General features: G+C 32.4%; 10 protein-coding genes across 10 annotated transcripts; 5 read left to right on the top strand and 5 right to left on the bottom strand.

The window, feature by feature from the left end:
* Positions 1-96: 96 nt before the first annotated feature.
* Positions 97-864, top strand: NDAI0B06120 (uncharacterized protein; the record flags this gene model as incomplete). The annotated part of the gene is made up of 1 exon (XM_003668839.1): positions 97-864. The coding sequence occupies one exon, from the start codon at positions 97-99 to the stop codon at positions 862-864; it is 768 nt and encodes a 255-aa protein (XP_003668887.1).
* A 285-nt stretch (positions 865-1,149) lies between these two features.
* GLN3 (nitrogen-responsive transcriptional regulator GLN3) lies at positions 1,150-4,272 on the bottom strand (the record flags this gene model as incomplete). Its single annotated transcript, XM_003668838.1, has 1 exon — positions 1,150-4,272. One exon carries the CDS (start codon positions 4,270-4,272, stop codon positions 1,150-1,152), a length of 3,123 nt encoding a protein of 1,040 aa, XP_003668886.1.
* Positions 4,273-5,396: 1,124 nt separating this feature from the next.
* On the top strand, positions 5,397-6,569 carry NDAI0B06100 (GDP-mannose transporter; the record flags this gene model as incomplete). Its single annotated transcript, XM_003668837.1, has 1 exon — positions 5,397-6,569. One exon carries the CDS (start codon positions 5,397-5,399, stop codon positions 6,567-6,569), a length of 1,173 nt encoding a protein of 390 aa, XP_003668885.1.
* A 1,387-nt stretch (positions 6,570-7,956) lies between these two features.
* Positions 7,957-9,411, top strand: KRE29 (Smc5-Smc6 complex subunit KRE29; the record flags this gene model as incomplete). Its single annotated transcript, XM_003668836.1, has 1 exon — positions 7,957-9,411. One exon carries the CDS (start codon positions 7,957-7,959, stop codon positions 9,409-9,411), a length of 1,455 nt encoding a protein of 484 aa, XP_003668884.1.
* Positions 9,412-9,808: 397 nt separating this feature from the next.
* On the bottom strand, positions 9,809-10,294 carry EDC2 (Edc2p; the record flags this gene model as incomplete). Its single annotated transcript, XM_003668835.1, has 1 exon — positions 9,809-10,294. The coding sequence occupies one exon, from the start codon at positions 10,292-10,294 to the stop codon at positions 9,809-9,811; it is 486 nt and encodes a 161-aa protein (XP_003668883.1).
* A 370-nt stretch (positions 10,295-10,664) lies between these two features.
* On the bottom strand, positions 10,665-11,312 carry NDAI0B06070 (uncharacterized protein; the record flags this gene model as incomplete). Its single annotated transcript, XM_003668834.1, has 1 exon — positions 10,665-11,312. One exon carries the CDS (start codon positions 11,310-11,312, stop codon positions 10,665-10,667), a length of 648 nt encoding a protein of 215 aa, XP_003668882.1.
* A 713-nt stretch (positions 11,313-12,025) lies between these two features.
* ZRG8 (Zrg8p) lies at positions 12,026-15,085 on the top strand (the record flags this gene model as incomplete). The annotated part of the gene is made up of 1 exon (XM_003668833.1): positions 12,026-15,085. The coding sequence occupies one exon, from the start codon at positions 12,026-12,028 to the stop codon at positions 15,083-15,085; it is 3,060 nt and encodes a 1,019-aa protein (XP_003668881.1).
* Positions 15,086-15,492: 407 nt separating this feature from the next.
* FIR1 (Fir1p) lies at positions 15,493-18,414 on the bottom strand (the record flags this gene model as incomplete). Its single annotated transcript, XM_003668832.1, has 1 exon — positions 15,493-18,414. The coding sequence occupies one exon, from the start codon at positions 18,412-18,414 to the stop codon at positions 15,493-15,495; it is 2,922 nt and encodes a 973-aa protein (XP_003668880.1).
* Positions 18,415-19,242: 828 nt separating this feature from the next.
* Positions 19,243-19,749, bottom strand: CHZ1 (Chz1p; the record flags this gene model as incomplete). Its single annotated transcript, XM_003668831.1, has 1 exon — positions 19,243-19,749. The coding sequence occupies one exon, from the start codon at positions 19,747-19,749 to the stop codon at positions 19,243-19,245; it is 507 nt and encodes a 168-aa protein (XP_003668879.1).
* A 397-nt stretch (positions 19,750-20,146) lies between these two features.
* Positions 20,147-20,668, top strand: SMB1 (mRNA splicing protein SMB1; the record flags this gene model as incomplete). Its single annotated transcript, XM_003668830.1, has 1 exon — positions 20,147-20,668. The coding sequence occupies one exon, from the start codon at positions 20,147-20,149 to the stop codon at positions 20,666-20,668; it is 522 nt and encodes a 173-aa protein (XP_003668878.1).
* Positions 20,669-22,552: the final 1,884 nt, after the last annotated feature.

The raw sequence follows: 22,552 nt of genomic DNA, 5'->3' as shown, positions 1-22,552 counted from the left end.
GTTTGGGCAAAATCAATGCCCTTCGAATTGCCGACGACAGAAGAAAATGCAAGAAATGACACAAATTAGCTTTAATACAAAACAGAATTTATCCATATGGATTTGACCAATAAACTATTTCTGTATAACCTACGATTTGGAAAAGAAAAAGGGAGTTATACATTAATGAAAGTCTACAGGGATATCATCGATTCTACAAAACTTGTTAGGAAACAACTAGAAATTAATGTTTTCCGTAACGAATTGAAAGCAAGAGATGATGATAATGTTGATGATAAACCTTTGCGTAAATGCTGCGTCGTCGGACCTATCAAGCAACAAGGATATTTTAAAGTGAATTATCAAGAATTAAATGAAAAAATTGAAACGTTGTATCAAGTTATGACTTTTTCAAATGTTAGTGAGGCAAATGATATTCAACTTAAATATTTCCAACAATATTTCATTTATGCATTTAAAGCTTACGTCCTTTATTCAAAGCAAGATAGATATTTTAATTATAGTGATAGTATATTAAGAAGAGATTTGAACAATAATTATACTAAAATATTTGTGCCTCATGAATTGATTCATATTTTCGCAAAGATGGCACATTTAAATTGTCGGAATAATTATTTACCATTTCTTGATCCTGGTATCGCACTTCGTGATGGAACACTACATCAATTGTTTAATTCTATGCATGATAATTCAGGACTTGGATTTGCTCCACCTATTTGTGTTAATGATGGGACATTGTACGAATTGTTTAATTCTTTTTGTGAAGTTCCAAAAAGAATTATTGAAGCATTATCAAAGAGTAACCATCGATTAATTAATATTGGTCAAATTGATGAAGAACTTTTTTTGTACAAAAAAGTATAAGGAAGATCATTCCTCAATGAGTATGTCAGTGATGATAAAATTATAAACTGTTTGAGTGATTGATAGGCTATATTGAACTCATGCGATTATATAAAAGGACAGAGATGAATATTAATTCATTTTTAAATGAAAATAAGCGAAGCAATGAATGATTACATATGAATAAAAATATTATCTATAAAAGTAAAAGTTTATATTAATACATTTATATATAATTTTTTTGTTTGTTCAGGAATTAAAGCTTAGAGTTATACGTACAACAGAGAATGGGGAATGAGGCTGTCTTTACATTCCAAATTTTAACCAATCCAATTCATCGGTGATAGTTGTTGTCGTTGTTGTGGTTGTGGCAGGAGGATTTTTTTCATCTTTATTATTCTCATTAAAAAAGTGCGTAACGTTATCATTATTGGTATTTTTTGTATTAGTTGTTTTATTTTCATTTCCATTTTCATATTTTAATGTATCTAAATTCAATGATAACATTGGAGTAGTTACATTTGATGAAGTGGTAGTGGAAGGATTACCTCTTATTTGTAAATCACCATTATATTTCCGTATCCCCATTGATAATAGATTATTTATTTCAAAATTGTTGCTAGTGTTACTATTAAAGTTTGCACTATTTTCTCTTGATAATGAATGTTTAAAATTTCTTTGTTGCTTTAAGGAATCTGAATAATTTCTATGCGGAGTCATATTATTATTATTATTATTATTGTTTAAAGTTGAAATTGATGCTGTGGTACTTGTTGAATGAAATGATTCTCTTCCAGATGAAGAATGTAAGGATTGTAAATCATATTGTGATGATGATGCTGATGCTGATGCTGATAATGAAGTTGGTGTTGTTGCTGAAATTGGTGGGGAATCAAAATGTGATTGATAAAATCGATTATTGTTCGTCATATTTTCTGGACTTTCTATCATATTAGCTTTATTAGGGTTTGATATTGACGAACTGGAAGGTATTCGTCTATTTGTTATGTTGTTGTTGTTATTATTACTATTATTGTTATTGTTATTGTTATTTCTTGTTGAACTTTGAAATTGTTGTGACAATAATGACATAGGTGAATCTCTTGATGATGGTCTTCTAATGGGATTTTGAATAATAGATGTTGGTGATTCAAGAGCTTCATCATTACTTGTGACTCTGTTATTATTATTATTGTTTTTGTTATTGTTATTGTTATTGTTACTATTAAATAAGTCTAAATTACTATTATTTCTCGAATTCCAACTATTAGATACAGTAATGGTTGAAGCAGAACTTTCTCTACTTTGTTTTGACAAATATTGTTGTTGCTGTTGTTGTTGTTGTTGATGTTGTTGTTGATGTTGTTGCAATTGTTTCTGTTGTTGCAATTGTTGTAAAGAATTTGCCATAAATGAGGAAGAATAAGATGGATTTCTTGAATTTTTTCTTCTTGGAATTGTAATACCTGTTCTATTACTAGCACTATTAATTGATGAATAAGAAGTTGAGAAAAGACCTTGTTGTAATGGACTATTACTTGCCATTATATTATTAGTGTTTGTATTATTATTATTATTATTATTATTATTATTATTATTATTATTATTAATACCATGAGAATTCATATTAATTATTCTTGGTGATGACGCTGCGGTACTATTATTTGAATTATTGTTTGGACTTGGTTTTGGTAATATTGGTACCATTGATCTTGTTGAAGTTCTACTTGAATTTGAAGTATTTGATGATGTACTACTTCTTCTTGATTTCATATTTCTATTCTGGGGCATTGTAATATTATTTAAAGTTGTTGTTGAATTAGAATTGGTATTATTAATTAATAGTTGAGATGACGGTACATAAGCATTCGTATCATTGTTATTCATTGTTAATCTTGAGGTTTGATTTAATTCAGCCATAACTTTTGTATTAGTAGTTGCCAAGGTAGTTGATCTTGAAGTGTTTGTTGTATTCATTAAATTGTTATCAGAAATTGTTTGTTTCGGATGTATTCGTAATGATATATTTGCAAGGGCATTGTTGGTGGTCGCGGTGTTATTATTCTTTTGTTGTTGTTGTTGTTGTTGTTGTTGTTGTTGTTGTTGTTGATTCCAATGTTCTTGTTGCAAGTTTCTTTTTGTCTTTTTCCTTGTATTTCTCTTTTTAATGATATCCGATTTTAATGATAATGGTCTCATTGTTCCATGTAATTTTTGAAATAATCCACAAGCGTTACATAGAGTATTACCTTGTGGATCTCTTCTCCAAAGAGGGGTCTTTGTAGTTTTACAATTGAAACATATTGTCATTGGTTTCTTCAATAGTGTTGTATTTGTTGCTGTGCTAATATTCGAAAATGAAGTTGATATTATAGATGAATCTGAAATTGATGGAGTTCTTTTTCCATTATTATAAGTTGATAATGAAGTTGAAGACATTTGTTTTGAAATGGGTAATTTTTTAATTGAATTTGAAGAATTTGGTTTTAAAGTTGTCGGGAGATTATAATCATTATTATTTTGTGGTTGATATTTATTGAATTGATTATTTGTAGAAAATGAAGGCGGTATTTGGTTATTATTGTTCGTGTTATTGTTGTTTAATTGAGTATTTTGATAATGATTAGTTATTGAAGTTGAAAATAATGAATTTTTCTTTGGAGTGGAACCTATATGGAAGTGAGTATTATTATTATGATTATTTTTTGGTAATGAAGGTATACCAATTTGATGATTATGATTATTAATATCTGAATTATAACTATTTGGAGCACTAATAGTTGCTGAATCTGTTGAATTACCTGGAGTCATATTTAATGAGTCTATATTAAAATCCCAAAATTGTGCGATTTCACCATTTTGTTGATTTTTTGATATATCTATTGGTTTTGAACTTGCAGTAGTACTTGTGATAGAGTCATTATTGTTGTTATTATGATCTATATTTTTTGTGGATAAATCTGTGAATTGATCAAAAAGACTGTTACTATTATGAATGTTATTATTATTAATATTATTATCATTATTCATGATCATATCTATATCTATGTCTTTGTCATTATGATTCGTAGTGGTAGTAGTATTATTAGTATCATTAGATAATGAAAAGAATGAATTAAATGGTATATTATCATCAGGTAATACTTCTAACATTGCATCGAATGTAGCTGTAGCGGTAGCTGTAGCGGTAGCGGTACTCATTGTGGAAGCAGTGATATTTTTGGTATCGATATGGAACCCGTTTATATAATTATTATTGTTACTCTCGTTGTGCAATATTATATCAGTATCCATATGATCATCATGTTTAGTAATATCATTGTTATGGTTATTCGGAGTTGCAGATTGTGATACATTCGGCGATGATAATGTGGTGAACATATCATACAAGTTATTATTATTATTATTATTATTGTTATGTTCAGCCATTTAGAGAAATAAGGATGAGATAGGATAGGATATGGCCTGACTGTTTCAAAAGAATAATAAACGTATGAATAGGGTTCCTCTTTCCTGTATTCACCTTGTATAGCGTGCTTCTTGTGTATATTATTTTTGTATACTTGAGTAAATCAGTTGATGGATAGATGGACAATAACTGCTTTTCTTGAAGGAAACCGAAGAAGCGACGATATAGTAAGGCAATCCAATTACGTATTTGTTTGAAAGACAATGGATGGTTTGTTGGTTTCTTGTGTATATAGACAACAGGATAGCCATGGACTAAACCGCTAGCTAATGAATACCAATGAATGTGTACTATGTTCGTTCGTTTGTAGTCCAAGCTAGTCTGGTCTAGTCTAGCTACATGATATTAGAATTACAATGTGACTCGACTTATGTTATGGGCGTAGTAAGTATCTGCGGAGAGATTGACGGATACATTTTTTTTGATACATTTTTTTAAAATAGTGGTGTTTACTGTTACCCGGGGGGACGTGTTCCGTATTTTGATTCTCATTCCGGCTTTCAGGGTTGGTAATCAGATGATGAGTCATTGTATAGGGTTTTATTGTTTCACCTAAATCATAGGAGGGGACCAGTCTCTAGGGTACGAAACGGAGAATCCTTCAGGGGTATATAATTATACATATACATATGTATACATACGTACGTGTGTATATGTATGTATTTTTCCAATAAGGTCTCCGGAACCCTAACAAACACCGTCAAATCTAACTAACGAAACCTTAAAGTTTCGCCCTTCCCTTTCCCTTTCCCTTTCCTTTTCCTTTTATGTGCGTTTGCAGTATGCATAACATAGCATAGCATCTTCATGCATTGCAATGTCCAATTTGCATAAGAGACCGTTGAAGAGGGAAAATATGTACATATGTCCCTACACAGTGCAATCCACCACCCCCTGTAGTCTGTACCCTTTGATATTGATATGATATAAAGGAAACACAACTTGGGCTTCTAGTGCTTCTGACACTACTCTTCGTATACCATAGCCCATCATATAGTAGTAATATACCTGTCTATCCATTTGGACAAGCAAGACCAAGACCAAGACCAAGGCCAAGACCAATTGAACAAAGAATCTTTCTCTCATGGTAAACTCAAATACAAACCCTAAGGGGTTAAGAACATCGTCATCTTCACATCATTCCATTGCCAATTCTGGTCCTATCTCAATCTTATCGTATTGTGCATCTTCCATCTTAATGACAATGACAAATAAATTCGTAGTCAATTTACCAAATTTCAACATGAATTTCATAATGTTACTTGTACAATCATTCGTTTGTACTTTAACTTTAATCATTTTGAAAAAATTCAATATTACAAATTTCCGTCCATTAAACAAGAAAGATACATTAAATTGGTTACCCATTTCTTTCCTCCTTGTCATTATGATATTCACATCTTCTAAATCTTTACAGTTCTTACCTGTCCCCATTTATACAATCTTCAAAAATTTAACAATTATTCTTATCGCTTACGGTGAAGTTTTATTCTTCGGTGGTAAAGTAACTCTATGGGAATTATCTTCATTCATATTAATGGTTTTATCTTCCATAGTAGCAACGATGGGTGATAATCAAGCTTTAAAACAAGCTACAGCTTTATCAATTGCTAATTCCACCGCTCAATTAAACCATCAAGGTAATAAGAAAACTACCACTGAAGAAATAGAGTTATCAAATATTACCATATGGACAACAATTATGGGGAATCCAGGTTATCTTTGGATGTTTATAAATTGCATATCATCTGCATTATTCGTATTAATAATGAGGAAAAAGATTAAACAAACAAAATTTAAAGATTATGATACAATGTTTTATAATAATATCCTAGCATTACCAATCCTTTTAATATTTTCATATATTGTAGAAGATTGGTCCCACGATAATTTGAAATTGAATTTAAATAATGATTCAGTTATACCAATGATCATTTCAGGGTTAGCTTCCGTCGGAATCTCTTATTGTTCAGGTTGGTGTGTTCGTGTCACTTCATCAACTACTTATTCCATGGTCGGAGCATTAAATAAATTACCAATTGCTCTTTTCGGTTTATTATTCTTTGATGCTCCAAGGAACTTTTTATCTATTTTTTCAATTTTTTTAGGTTTCTTATCTGGGTTATTATATGCATTCGCTAAACAAAGGAAAAATATATCAACATCAACATCTGCAAAAAATACTGCTGCTGCTGCCGCTGCTGTTGTTGTTGCTCCATCATCATCAGCTACAATTTCTACTTCAAATGAAAAATGATGAAAATACGTACCTAACTATGTATTCGCATATATATATATATATATATGTTAACTGAGTCTGAACCAAGCATACGTACTCGATATCATCTTTATCAAGCCTTTGTTTTCCACTAAATCGTAGTATTTTAGTATATGTATACTTGTTATGAAATAATAGTATACAGACTAGTATCAAGCATCACTATAACTTATACCAAGTTGTTAGGGAAATAGAATGTATCATGGACAGGACACTTCTGACCATTCCAGATTGTTAACAAAAAATTGGGTAACATTTCAAACAATAAGCATCGACATAATTAGCGGGACTGAGTATAAAACCCTGAAAATGTCAAATTTTGATTGGAGTGCTGGAATATATCTTGAGTTATCCCCCATGTCTTGTTCCCACTTACTAATTTAAGACTCTGATTTAAATTGTTATTTCAAATATTATAAACTAGTATCAATCAATATGTAATGATACCACATTTATCACTCTCAGAATTTATTGCTCTTCAAAGATACAAAAAAAAAAAAAGGTTTAATATATAAGTGACGCTACATTCCAGTCAAAAAAATGGTTAGTATACATGTGAATAAAAATACAGTGAGTTTAAATCACTAAGACGGGAGAGTATCTATAGGATTCGGAACGCTCATTGCATTTTCGTTGCTTAGTTAGTATTAACAGAATATTAAAGAGATACTCAAGAAGCCGTTTTGTTTATTAGAACAATGTGAATAATTTTCTTTAAGGAAGACAATGGGAATGAATGGACTGTATTTTAAAGGATATTTCTTGTCTTCACCCAAAATTGTCGTAACGGTAAGAAGTTTCCAAAACTATGCATAAAAAGCAACATAATCTCTACGGATTCAGAAAACAGTCCATTGTATCAAATGTAAGAACTAATGTAGTCTATAGTTGACTGTGTATTGTTTTATTTATCAATTCCAAATATAATGGAAGTTGAACAGATGTAACTTATCTAGTAAAAGTTGCATCGAGAAAGAATCCCACCTGCAGATACTCGCGCTTACAGAGCCGGGGGAGTTTTGAATATATATGATTATATACATAGAGAGAGAGACATTGATGTGATGAGCTTTGATAAAGTAGTGCTACTTAGGTTAGATCAAGACAAGATGCGTCTATCTGGCTATGCATGGCCCACAAAGACACAAAGTGAAGTGATAGTGAAAAAAAATAATAGCAGCCACAATATCAAAGCTCGTTGGTATTGATTCATGTCTAATTTTTTTTGAATAACGTGAAACGTAATAGTGTTGTTCGTGATGATGATGAGGATCAGGAGGATGACCCGGTAGTATTGAATTCCACTTCAGATTCAGATTCAGATTCCAATTCGAACTCTATTATAACAAACGCGAGAATTAATATTATGGACAAGAAAACTACACAATCAAAAATACAACAAGATAATACGTCGTCTGATTCATCTTTAGATGAGTTACTTGAAGATGATGAGGATGACGAGGATGAAACTGAAGAAGATGACTTTATATTGAGTAAAATAATCAAACAGAAACCACTAAAAGATGTCTTCCAAGACAATGATGACGACGACGATGATGATGATAACGAACGGAAAAAGCGCAAACGTATCAATCCTTTGGGTTATTTGAATAATAAATCCAAATTCATTCCGATAAAGCAATTTGATCTTGGTAAGAATTATGATACAAAGATTGTTTCTAGTATGGAGAAATTGAATGAATTGATTGATTTAGCGAATAATTCTCCCATCAAATCATCCGTAGTGGATTTAGCATTTGATAAGTCTAAAAAAACCTATGAAGAACGATTAAAGTTAGTAGGAACTCGAATTAATGATTCATTGATTGATATGATTTTAAAAGAACATATTTCATTTAAATATAAGGATTGGCATTTCATTGACACTAACTATGATCCTATGATAATTAGTGAAATTTTTGATGATGATGAATTAACATTTTTCAATTTAAATAAATTGAAAATTGCAGAAATGATTAAATTGAAAATTCCAAATTTAAATGAATTTATGATTAAATGTGGATGTAATATGACTAAATTGAATAGTCTACGAATTTCTAGTACACTAAGTGAGAATAATGTTATAGAGACATTTAATCAATATGATAATTTTGTTGAAATATGTCCCATGGAAGATATAATGAAATTTTTATGTTATTATGATGATGATCCAAATTTTATTAAAATTTTCATTTGTTTCATATTAGATAGGAAAGTTTATGAAACTTTATTTTTGGATTCTATTTGTTGTACCAATATTTATCAAAATGTTATACTCAAACGAACGCCACAACAAAAAGCTGAAATCGGTGTAGACACGAGTGAAATAATACGAGAGAGCAATGATGAAAATGAGAATAATTCTGATGAGATACAAATGAATAAAGGAAATTTTATTAAAATATATTTCGAAGTTGTCGATAGAGAGAATTATTTACTTCATTATAGATTAATTCGATTAATACCTGAATTACAGAAAGACATAATAAATCATTTATTTGAAAATACCGTTAAGAATGGTAATGGTGGTGATGATAATATAAGGATTGTTGAAGAGTTTAATAATTTGTTTGATAATAAGCAATATCATAAATTATTATATTACATATTATTAATTTATGGTAGTGATTTGATGCCATTTGGACATAATAAGACTACTGAATATTTCAAAGATTGCATATATGATATGACCGTGGAAGGTAATAATGAAGTGGAATTATCCATATTAAAGGGGATATTGAATATTTTCTATAAGATTACTGACAAAATTGTTGATGTTAATGATGCTAATTTTATTAGGTTCCGTCAATACAGCGAATAGTATTAACAATTCTATGGAGATATAAATTATATAGTTTCGTTATAGAAGGACATTAATAAAAAAAAATGTATCATTTTTTAGTAATTATAATAGTAGAAACTTTTACTTAAAAATTTACTTATAGTAATAGGTTAAAGTTAAAAAAATTTTTAAAAAAAAAAAAAAAAAAAAACGTTAAAAGCGTATAAATGAATTGATGAGTAATGCTTAGATGCGGGGATAAAAAAGGGAGGGACGGACTAGAATATTCATGAAACCAAATAAAGATGTATGGTATTGTGATATATTATAATATGAATAGTGTCATGTGAGAAAGAATACAATTTTTTTGGCTGACGGAAAAAGAAGGGGAAAAAGAAAAAGGAAAAACCCCTTATATTATATCGTCGTTTTTTTATCAAACAAAACTAGGTTTTGGTAGACTTGATTCTAATGGTATATTATTTGCAAATGTACTACCTGCAAAAGATGTATTAGGTTGACTAAATGATGGCGACGATGAGATAGATGAAGATGATGACGTAGACGAATGCAATGGTGAAGGATAATAATATAATATATTATTATTATTATTATTATTATTATTATCGTTATTTTTTGAATTCTTGAAATAGTTTTTGTTCCTATTGTTCTCATTGTTGTGAGTTTTCTTTTGATGAATAACACTGTTAAAGTTTGTCACTGCCCCTTTAGTATAAGAAGAGGAATGAGTATTTGGATGCTGGTTTAGATGTGCGTGTGAGTGTGCGTGTGCGTGTGCATGAGAATGTGAATGAGAAGGAGAATGACCAAAATTAGGTTTTTGGCCATTTGGTAAAGATTGTTGCTTGAATTTATTCATAGACATAGAGATAGAAATAGGGATGTTCTTATTCATAGGCATTTTTTTGTTCTTCTTTGTCCTATTGAGTGGTTTCTGTAGTTTTTGTAGTTGTTTATAGATAACGTATATTATCAGTCGAGAAAGAGAGAGATGGAGAGAAAATAAAGGTAATAAATAGTATAACACTTTAAAATATATTTCATGTTTTCCTTTATATTCCTTTTATTTCTAAGAAACGTTTCTTTTTTTTGAGGAGAAGCGGCAAGTGGAGTCCGCGACAGCCCAGCCGGGCCGGGCCGAGGAATCGGGCCGAGCCGAAGTGGCGTCAGAAAATTCATTTTTTTATTTTTATTATTTTTCAATATATTTTGTGTCGTCGGCGGGACATTCGCGCTTGACGCCTAACGCCTGACGCTTGGAGACTGCAAATCTACAACAGACTATCTAAGAAACTTTGTTCTTCCGTTAATTCTGATGGTAGTAAGGTATTACTAGTTGCAGCATTGGTCTTATTGGGAGCCCTCTCATTACTCATTCTAGGCGATGGCAGCTGTTGTTGTTGTTGTTCTATGGTGGCAGACTGGTCGTCATCATTGGCATCTTTATTGTTATTTAGGTGCTCTCTCCCCGCGTCGGCATTATCCAAAGACCTTAAACTCGGCTTCAACAGATTGTTTAAACTTTTGATATCTAGATTATCTAACATCTTCTTGGTTAATGGCTTGTCAACTTTTGTTTGTTCTAATAACTCATCAGTATCATCATTATTGACTCTTTTATTCAACACATTTTTCAATTTCTTGTTAATCTCAAGGTTATCATTGTCATCAATCAATAATTCTTCAAAGGCCAAATCAATATCTTCATGATATCGATACGCATTGGAAGGTGGTTCCTTTTCTTCGACAACGGTGTCTTGTCCTTCTTTCTCCTTTTCTTGTAATTGTTGCTGTTGTTGTTGTTTCTGTTTGTTTATGGCTTTATATTTCCTATCACTTTGAGTCGCATGACGATTCTTGGATCGTTGATTCTCACTGAACTTCTTCCGATTCTCCTTCTTCAAATTATAAGAATCCATATTGTTTACGCTATGTTATATTTTCTTTTCTAATGTATGCCTTATATTCTTCGTGTATATTTCTCAACTAAATTTACGTATATATGTATACCACTTCATGAAATTAATACGTATTACTACTATTGCATTTATTATATTTATGAATTTTTCACTTCTTCACTTCACTTCACTTGTCTTCTCTTCTTTTCTTTTCTTTTCAAGCGCGCTCTCTATCTGTGGGCATACAGTATGGTGTAAAGATCAATTGAGAAGACCTAGACCTATTTCAAGGGTATAAAATAAACACGTAAGCAAGTAAATCTCTAAAAACCTGGACAAATAAAACTGGAGTTTTTCAAATGATTACTGATATAAGTGCCATTCTTGCTATCATGGTTCCTCCTCTAGTGCAAGTGTTTATTGTTATGACCTGTTCTATAAGGGCCGAATTACTGTTCGAAAACCAGTAGACCCTCAGTAAAACCTTTTTTAAGATTCCTGTATTTCCTAAATTAACTAACCCTACGTTTTATTTTGACTAGCCCTATAATACCTTAGGTAAGAAATTTAGGACCCCATATATAGATCCATTACGTATGTACGTAAGAAGAAGAAGAATAAAAGCAGATCCCAACAAAGTTAAACTACGAGTAGATTGACTGTTGATATCCAAACCAAGAATAACTTCTTCGAATAATATCTATGAGATATTAAAGACAGATGATCTGAGAAAAATGCGATCCTTCATTAAATCTCATAGAAAATCAGAGTCCCTTGAACGAAATAATGGTAATGGTATCACAGACTCGGTGATAAATACGTCACAACAAAAGCAGAATCAAATCGCATTTACATCCATATCAACTAATACTTCTCAAAGATCGAGTTATGAGTTGTGTAGACCTTTAAGCAGTAATAATAATGGTGATCAGCACACTCCAACTACACCTTCCCAATATGTTCAAAATGACTGTAGTAACAATAATAATACCAAGGGACATTTACATTCGCCATCCACTTCGTTCGAATCATTACATCATAGATTAACAAATAAAAAAATGTTTACTTCGAAGTTATTCAAAAAGACATCGAATTCAAATTTAAGTTCTCATATCCTGCTAAATAATAATAATAACAATATTAGTAACAATAATGATACATATACATATACTATCGAGAAAAATATTAATAATATCTCGAACACACATTCAAAGGATTCGTTAAATGATCTCATAAGTAACAAACCTCCATCTATAAAAGGTACAATGACTCATTCATGGGGGATAGATCCCGATGAGCACATTTATTCTCCGTCACTAACCAGGAAATCCTCAATCCCAAATTTGGACTATAAGGAAAATCTCATAACTTTAAATGAAAAAATTAATAATATGCATTTAAATGATGATAATAATAATAATAATAATAATAATAATAATATTAACAGTAATACCCATAATAATACCAATTTAGAACCGCCTATTAAATTATCTTCTTCTTCTGCTTCGTCACAATTACCCAGAACTCCATCAAGTTCATCTTCATCCACTTCATTTACATCAAATTCAATAGGACCAAATACAAAGCAAAATATATCAAGTAATTCTGGTAGCATTACTATCAAGAAGATTAGGAACCGAAAGGCAAGAATTCATTCAGATGACGACGTCATTAACTTAAGTAAAGATTCATCTTTTAAAATTAATTTGAATTCCTTAAAGAAAACACCAGCTAAATTAAACCTTGATGATCCATCTGATATAAACAACCACAATAATACAATAAGAATACCTTCAATCACTTTCCAAGAGGCTTCTCCCATAAAAGAAAGAACATCCATAACTCATTCGTCTTCAACTCAAAATAATAAAACCTCAAATTCAAGACTCAAACTGGCATCTAATAATAACAATAGCGATTATGAAGATAGCATTAATGATTTTTCATTTGAAGCAAATGATGAAGGTGAAGAGACAGGTACTGAGACAGACACAGATACTGGTTCCGAATTCTCATTTGAATATGGTGGTATTAATGGTAGAACGTCATCAATGAAATATTATTCAAAACCAGAAGAAAGTCCCGATAGGAATGGAATTAATAATAATTCACCAGTCTACATAGATGATTTGTACGAAGATGAAAATTTTGATGAAGATATGAACTATTTTGAAGACGACGACGAAGACAACAATGTTGACGAAGACGTCGGCATTAACGAAAGTCATTATGCTGAGCAACAAATTATGAAGGTAAGTGCCAATGATTTTGAACCTAATACAACGAATAAGAAGGGTAAAATACAAAATTATAATAGTTTGTTCGACATATCAGATGACAATGATGAAAGTGAAACAGGAGAAATGAATAAAATTAAAAAATATGATGATTTCTTTGATTTGACGGACGATGCCGACGATAACGATGACACAGAAGGGGATGTAGACAGAAATGTACAAATAAAAGAACAAAACGTACTGCCGACAAAACCTATCAAGAAATATAATGATTTGTTTGAGTTATCTGACGACGATCATGATGACGAAGACAATAACAATGCTGATGATAATTCCACTACCAAAAATGAAAGTCATCATGCTTATCAAGACAATATGAATATCTCAGAAAACCCTAAAATGTTGGTACCGACCATTAAGCTAACGGCATCACAACCGCTTACTTCAAACTCTAAAAAGATTACAAAATATAAAGACTTATTTGAATTGTCTGATGAAGATGAAGATGGACATGAAGATGAAAATCCTGAAACTCAGGACTTGGAAGAATCATTGAATACCTATAGTATATCGGAGAACATTAAAGCCAAACATTCGCCTTTACCGCAAAGTATTAGTACTGGAAATTTTGATGAAAGTATTTATTGTAATAAGCCTAAATCTACTAGAATCAATCAGAGTACAACCTCTTCAAGATTACCAAATAAATCTGGATTGCACCAACCACTTTTGTCATCGCATCTAACTGACGTCCCTTTAGATTCAGATACACCCAAAACTCCTTTAGAATCCTCTATAGGAAGTTTCGACAAAAAGTTCAGTAATAGAACGCCTCTATCTTCTTCTAATCAATCAACCTCTTTATTTTTATCAAGTCCAAATTTACCACCGCCAGCAAGATCACAAACTTTAAAATATCATGATTTGAATTGTGATTTGGATGCAGAAGTACCGGGACTAATGAGCAACCTATATTTCATAGACGAAACTGAGGAAGATGAATATAATGAAAAGACAACAGATAATAGATATACCATGATGGACACTAGTATTACGACAACCAATACTGATAATGACGAAGATTATTATTTAGACGAAATTAACGTTGTACCTGAAGATTTCAATTTTTCAGATACTGACGATGATCCAGAATTGAATTTAAGATCACCACTAAGGAGAAGAAAATTTTTATACCCAGTATCAAACACACAATCTTCATTATCTTCCTCGATATCTGGCCTGGGATCATTAACACTGTCCCCATCTTCCTTTAGAAGAACACATAGTTATCACAGTAAACCAATAGGCGTCTCTAGAGAAAATACACCTATAAGCAATAAACTAGAGCTAAATAACAAAACAGTGACTTTTTTCCACCATCCATGGTCAGGGGCAACCTCAAATAGTAATGGAACTCACAGTAACAATACTGATCAGAATAACTTCTTGAGAGCGACCACAAATATCAAACGAGTTAGATCTCCTAAACCACTAAGAAGTAGTTCTCTTGGTGCAACTAGTAACGACTCAGTTTCCACGTTAAATGAAAAAAAATAGAAAGCACAAATGATGATTACATTATTGAAGGATCGCTCTCAGACGGAGCTTCAAATTCTATCACACCGACGAATTCATTTACTAAACCAATTTCATCCTATTTACAAGATAATACATTGAGTCCCATTCAAGAAACTTCATCTTCAGTGTCTAGTTCACCAAGGCGATTATCATAAGTACATCTTAGAATCTTTTCTACAATTATAAATGAAAGTACTTTATCATTTATATCTAAAAACGTAAGATATGTGTAAAATTTAGTGCTGCATTATAAATACGTACCGCACATATAATATAGCATTTTCTCTTAATGATGTATTTTATTGAATTATTTATTAATAGTTACGTGTGTTATTTACCTTATTTGTCCTTGAGTGGTTTCGCTATGTGAGCTTTGATTGTCCAATTTAAATTTTGTAAATATCGTTGCCGTTGTTCAATTTCCGATATTGGCCTACGGTTTTTTTGTTTTTCATCGTAGAGGTTTTCATAACCATATTTTGAATAGTATTAGGTGTAGAATCATCCATTGTAGGGTACGAGTAATGATGAGATTTTATTATTTCCTTATGTTTTTCCTCTTCGAAAAGTTGATAGATAATATTTTTGGCTTCAATTGCGGTATTCTCACACATTTTCAAAATCTCAGAGTAATGTTTCATAGCATCTTGTCTTGATGATGTAGTAGAAATATTACTTATTTGAGATGTTATGCTTTTACGATTTGATTCTTCAAGTTGATTAGCATCTTCGATTTCATTTTCAATTTCTTCTGTATCAAGAACTATAACTTCTACAATTTTCCCATTTTTCTGTTCCAAGACGGTTTTTGTTTTGGAATTCCTGACTATGTTGTTTTGGAGATTCTTTAATGGCTGGTGGTTGTTTTCAGAAGATGAAATGGATCCTCCAGATGGGATGCACTTGGATTTATCATAGATAGTATGCATTGGTAATGATAAGGGAGCTGTAATTGATGGTTCTGAAGTTTTTGATGTTTGGTACGAATTGGTAGAGAATTGAGAGTTTCCAGATGAGGATTGACTTCTTACATTAGATAATTGACGTCTTGGTGATAAGAAATCCGTGTTATTGGAGACTAAATGAATATTATTATTAATATTATTGTTTGAAATTCCCAACGGTTGATTTTCGTATTGGTATGGAATGTTTGACAGCGGTTTAGAAAAGGACTGGAAGGATGATAATGGCCTAAAGTCGGAGACACCAGGAATACTCTTCGTTTCAGTAGACGTTACTTTCGATATATCTTGCAGATTTGTCGAGTGCGATTCAGTTTCTAATTGAGGAACTTTCTGTTCATATAAAAATATGACACTTGCTTCTGTATCTTCTATTGATCTCGTTTTGTTATTAGTATTGTTTGTGTCCTTAATGTTACGAGAGTTGTTTTCGTACGATAAGGTAGTTTCATTAAGAGAAGTGAAATATGGTGATTCAAATGAATCTTCTTGAAACGTGTTTCCATATGTCTTATCAGCTGCGAGCTGTTTTTCAACGGGTGATGACTCCAATACAGGATTTATCGAATCTTTCTCTTGCTGCTCATCTCTGTAAAGTTGATTCATAGTAACAGAGTTGGAAGCAATAGGTGCAGAAGCTGCTTGTATTGGGATTGGAGGTAAAGGAGAACGTGGTGTGACTTTAGGTGCGATAGAGATCGCTTCTGTTGGTAGATATTCTTGCGATGTTGTAACATCTTCTTGAGCAATAACAGCATCGATGACGCTTTTGCTTCTTTTGTGCCTATGTATTCTTGTTGAGTTCATTGGTGATACGTTTTGACCAACTAGTTTTTGTCTTCTTTTTTCGGATTGAGGATTTGAAGCTTTCATATTCTGATTAATTTTTAAGTCGTGATTTTCAGCTGACATCCTTTTCTTAAGTATACCATGCTGTTGTTGTTGTTCATCATCGTTTGAAGCGGGAAATTTAAAAATTGGATTTAAATCATGTTCCATTGGACTATATTGATTACTTAGCTCATCAAAAGGTTGAAAATCCTCGAAAAACGTTAATGATCCCATGGAGTGTCTACTTTTAGGAGTTTGGTATTCTTCATCATTTAAGTCAGGGATTGTTATTAGTTTTGTCGGTGTTGCTAGAACTTTCAAAGCATCAGTTGCTGAAGTGTCAACAGTTGGTATTTGTTCCTGTTTCATCTTCTCATTACGAAACGAAGAATTATTGATTGGAGAAGGTGAGTGATGCAGTTGCATTGCTTGATGGGTCTCTTCATATGCTCCAGTTTCAATTGTCGGTATATGTGGCAGAGATGGTAACGAGGGAAGCGGTTGATTTTTAAGTTTATTCAATTTCCTCAAGTTTCTATTCTGTTCTCTCAAGCTGACATTGGCATCTTTGTCGATGCCTAATATTTTATCTGTATTTATTGAAGTCTTATCAATCTCTTCGAAAGAGATTGTATGTGTTGCAAAGGGGATTGAATCGGACTCTAATGTTATTAAAGATTCATTTGATTCAGAGAGATTTTCAACGCCGTTTTCTATTGGGGAATCATTATTTGTATGGAATTCACTATAACCTTGTCCATCATATACCAGACATTTTGGTATTTTGTTTTTATTTCGAGGAGATAAATAAGGTGGTACGGAAATCTCTAATGGGATTGATACATTATATTTATTTATTGAAGACTCCGATGTTAGGTATATATTTGCTCTTGGTGACTTTGACAACGGCATTGATGACACGTTGGATGTGAATTTTGCAGTCGGCAACGCAGCTGTGGGATCACATTTTTTATTATATGCCGCCATTGTATCTACTATGATTTCCTGTACAGATTTAGATTTTTGATGGCCCCTCTGTTGCGTTCGTTGGTGATCAATTTTTGTTTCTTGACCACAGTATGAATTTCTAGTAGTTTTTCGCGTCCAATTTTCTTTATTGTCGAGTCGCAGTTCTTTCGTTCTTCGGGATGTATGGAATCTCCATACATCTTCTGGCACTTCCACCATAATTTTTGAAGACATGTCGACCAGTTTGAACTGGTTTAGTATATGTGAGTCAGCAGCATCGTCATCATCATCACCCTTACCTATAGTATCATCTAAAGTATTTGGATAAACAATTTTCGAAGGTGATTCCAGATAACTTGCTGAATGAGGCTGTTGACTTTTATCTGGGATAGCAAACCGTACTTGTAAATGAGGAGCGCTTACATCAACATTTTTCTTAGAGCTTAAACTACTATATCTTGATGAGGAATATCTCACAGGTTCCATTTCTCGTACACCTCCATTAGACATTATAGGGTTAATTAACGGGAGCTCGTCACTATCCATGTTCAATTAGCTTATTATCTTAAATGGGATCTTCAAAAAACAAACTAGTATTCGTGTAACGTTAAAGGACAGTCCCATAGAAACAAGGAATTACTTGGTTGTTATGATTGTTGGATTGAAAGCGTGGCTCTATCAACTTGGTTTTGTTAAACAAATAATCTGTCACTATTTTTGAACACGCCTTCCCTCTTCCTTTGTTTCATACAGAATGTTTACGTAAAAAATGCAGATTTGCATTCATATTGAATCAATTTGATATTCGAAATTTTTCATGCACGTCTTTGTTTGTGTTTACCTTTTACCATTTTAAGTAATTATTTACCCTAATAAATTCCAATTTCCAAGAGCTTGTAAAGGGCTTGAAGTGGTACCAAGTATTAGGGTTATTAGCCCTTTAAAGTCCCGCGCGGTCAAAAAAACGGGCCAACATCTGCCCCACTCGGGTAATGTTACAAATAATATGGTCTATGACTTAAGAATGATTATATATATCTCCTTATTGACACATATTTTGAAGTTTGGTTTCTACTAAAAACAAAACTTGTTAGCATCACTCTCAATGCGCCACTTCAGGGCTTAATGAAAGTATTGGTGATCTCTTTCCTGAAAAAAAAAAAACTGTTAGCATTCTAAAAATCGTGTATACCACTCTATGTCCTGTCTTTTTTCTCTATGGGACGTCACACTCTTTCATTTTTATTAATTATATATATTTATAGAATACTGAGACTAGATGAGGCGCCAACTGCAAGAAAACATAGGAAACTGGTTTGTGCAAAGCAACTTTTCAAAGAAAAAACTATATACTGTTTGAAACCATGAGTGCTCCTATTCTTTAAATTCTACATCTGGATCTTCCTCTTCATCGTCATCTTCATTTGTTGGCATAGCAGCTTCTTCTTCTTTCTTACCTTCCAATTTTTCAGCGGTCTTCTTGAAATCAATGACTTTACCACGCGTTCTTCTACCACCAGTGATGATATTTGACGTATCAATTTCTGCTAAATCATCCTCTTCTTCATCAACATCTTTCCCCATAAGCATATCCAACTTGGCATCATCTAAATCTGAAGCATCCTCATCGATGATCTCACCTTGATCTCCCTTACTTGAATCAGTCTTCAATTTCTTTTGGGTTTTCTCTTCAGCCTCTTCTTTGGCAACTTCTTCATCGTACGCATCATAATTTCTTCTTTTCCTCCTTTTTTTCTCAGGTTTGTTACGGGAATCATTTTGATTCTTGTCATTGTTATCGGCTACAACGGCTACGGCGACTTCATCGTTTTGCCTCGTTGGTTCTTCTACTGTATGTGTTTCTTTCAATTCCTCAGACATCTTCTCTAGAGCAGTACTTTTTGGATTACACAGATATATTACTAGTATCAAATCCGGATGATTCGATTGCCTTTCAATACCTTTATTTGAATCCAATTCAAACTTAAACCATCATCAAGATCATGGTGAAGAGATGATATTTATATTACCAAATTTTGGATTTTCACACAATAGAGATTTCGCGCTTCATACATTTGTTTAGAGAAAGGAAGAAAGAAAAAAAAACTTTGGGAAAGGTTCCTCATTAGATGAAATTAGGAAGGATTAGAAAAGACAAGGACAAAAAGAATAGCAGTTGTATTGAATCTGTGGATATATTCTTTTTCTATTTTATTTACTTTTTAACGAAGGGAACCAACTGTACCAAGAAACGAGATTCGAAAGGGAAACAATAACTATGTCTAACGTACATGTTAAGCAAAGCAGTCGATTAAACGATTTAATAAACTATAAATTAAGAGTTATTACACAAGATGGGAGAGTATATATTGGAGAATTGTTAGCTTTCGACAAATACATGAATCTTATCCTTAGCGATTGTGTAGAGGAACGGATCCCAAAGACTCAATTACCGAAATTAAGGAATAAAGTACAAGACTCCATTAAGATTGAGAAAAGAGTGTTAGGTTTGACTATTTTAAGAGGGGAACATGTACTTACTACTGTGGTGGAGGATAAACCTTTATTATCTAAGAAGGAACGAGTGGCACTTTTGAACAATCAAAAGAAGAAAGTTCAAAAAAATAAGAAGCAAAATAAGAATAAAAATAAAGTTTCTAAGGATTCGACTACAAACAAAAGTGCATCCGCATCTGTATCAAGCGGTAGCAGATTTAATTCATCAGGTAATAATGCACAAACTGGTGTACCTCGACAAACAAAAACGTTTCAACCTCCACCCGGTTTTAAAAGAAGGTGAATTGACGGTACACGCCCTATATTTCCCTTCAATCAGATTGTTCCAGAAGCCGTCTTTTTATAGATACTGGATTAAGGCATTGAAAAGCCTTATATTCTCAACAGTAAGTTTCTAGTTTCTACGCTAAGGTGATGACGAGGTATTTGTCCTACAGATGTACTGTATAGAGAGCCCGATAATCTATAAAATATGTATTATATGTAGCTAACGTACGTTCTCATAATCTCATATTGTATTCCACCTAACGTGAATATTGTACTGACGCTATATACATCAGAGCATTTACTTCCTGTATAAACTCTACTGTTCAGAAATACAGATCTAGGGATCCATATCATCAGGACCTTGAAGCACTTACCATAAAACTATTTAGAAAGGCAATGAGTAAAAATTGCCGAAGAAATAGAGAAAAACAAGAAATTGTTAATTGAATTACCTCCGCTGACTTAACTATGTTTTCCTTTTAATATTCAGGGAGAGAGAGGTTTTTTTCAGATTATAATTTTAGAAACTAACCGGACGTATATATCCTAAATATTTAGTTATTCATTTTTTTCATTTATTTTTACATTTTTCCCACTATGAGTTAACTCTTGCTTTTATATTATTCAAATAAACAACTTGCGTTAAAGCTCAAAGATTGGTAACCTTTTCCGAAATAGCTTCAGTTGCATTCGTTGTTCTTGAAAGAATAGTCATGCTCCATGTGTCACCTATGCAGTTAATACACTTTACTATAATCCTCCTTATAGTTGATCAGGGTACAACTTATACTGTCCCATATTTAGGTTCGCTATGGTTTACAGCAAGTAGATCAATCTCACAACTCAGTCGTTTGTTTATTTTTCACGCTCTTCTCTTTCCTGAACTGTTCTTCTCATAAATTTTAGAAAATAAATACTCCATAATAAAGAATAAACAAATAAAGTCAGAACAGTAAAGCGTAAAACACGAAATAGTGACTAGCAAGCAAACAACCACCTGTTAAAGTATAAACAAAGGCCTGACTATATTACATATTACATACAGAAACGATTAATATTACTTCAGTATTGAAAATACTACAGAACTTTAGAGATTATTTTTGTGGGAAACCTATACGTTGGAAACGAATAGTTCCTGGGTCCTAAAGCATAATAATCGGGCCCAGCATACTTTGTGAAATCTAGAGCCTGCAGTTATTCTCTTGTTTAGTAAAAATTGCATACATTAATGCGCTCAATCATAAGTACACACTGGGAGTACATACTAAGAAACGAAAATTTCGTTGAAGGAGCTCCTAAAATGACAAGAAAAGCTTCTTCACAATACTTCTCAAGGAAATAGCTTGGCCAGAGAATGTCACACGCTTACTCTATTTATGTAGGATAACAAATGCGTTCGAGTTATTTTCTTCATAATCTCGTTTACAGTGTCACTGAACAGCAGTAACCCTTAAAAAACAAGGAAAAAACCTACTTGGCTTAAGGAATCATTTCTGTTTAAAAATAATCGGAGAAGGGAAAATATGTTGGAGAAGGAAAAATATACAATTCTTCCTCTTCCTATGTATTTACTCATGAACGTACGAACGTGGGTATTTCAAGGAGAGAAGGAGTTGCCAGGCTATCTGTTTTTAGTTTTTTTGCACACTCTTAATCAAGAATAAGGAAAATATTTGACGCACACTCACATTTTCGTGTTAAAGCTCACGTCAGATTAATTTTCTTTGTTATTCCTTGTAAGGGTCACTGACGCAGAGCTTCTTCTGTACGAGCAAATCTCCACAATATTACGGAGAAGAACGGCTTACCCCACACCCAAGGCAACGCAAAGAAGTTATTCCGGGGGCTGCAGAGAAATAGGCGTACAACCGGAGAACGGAGAATAGGAAATAGCGATACA

Source organism: Naumovozyma dairenensis, chromosome 2 (assembly GCF_000227115.2).
Source record: "Naumovozyma dairenensis CBS 421 chromosome 2, complete genome".
Lineage (NCBI taxonomy): Eukaryota > Fungi > Ascomycota > Saccharomycetes > Saccharomycetales > Saccharomycetaceae > Naumovozyma > Naumovozyma dairenensis.
The sequence above is the reverse complement of the archived record's forward strand: the minus strand, read 5'-3'. Positions and strand labels throughout refer to the sequence as shown.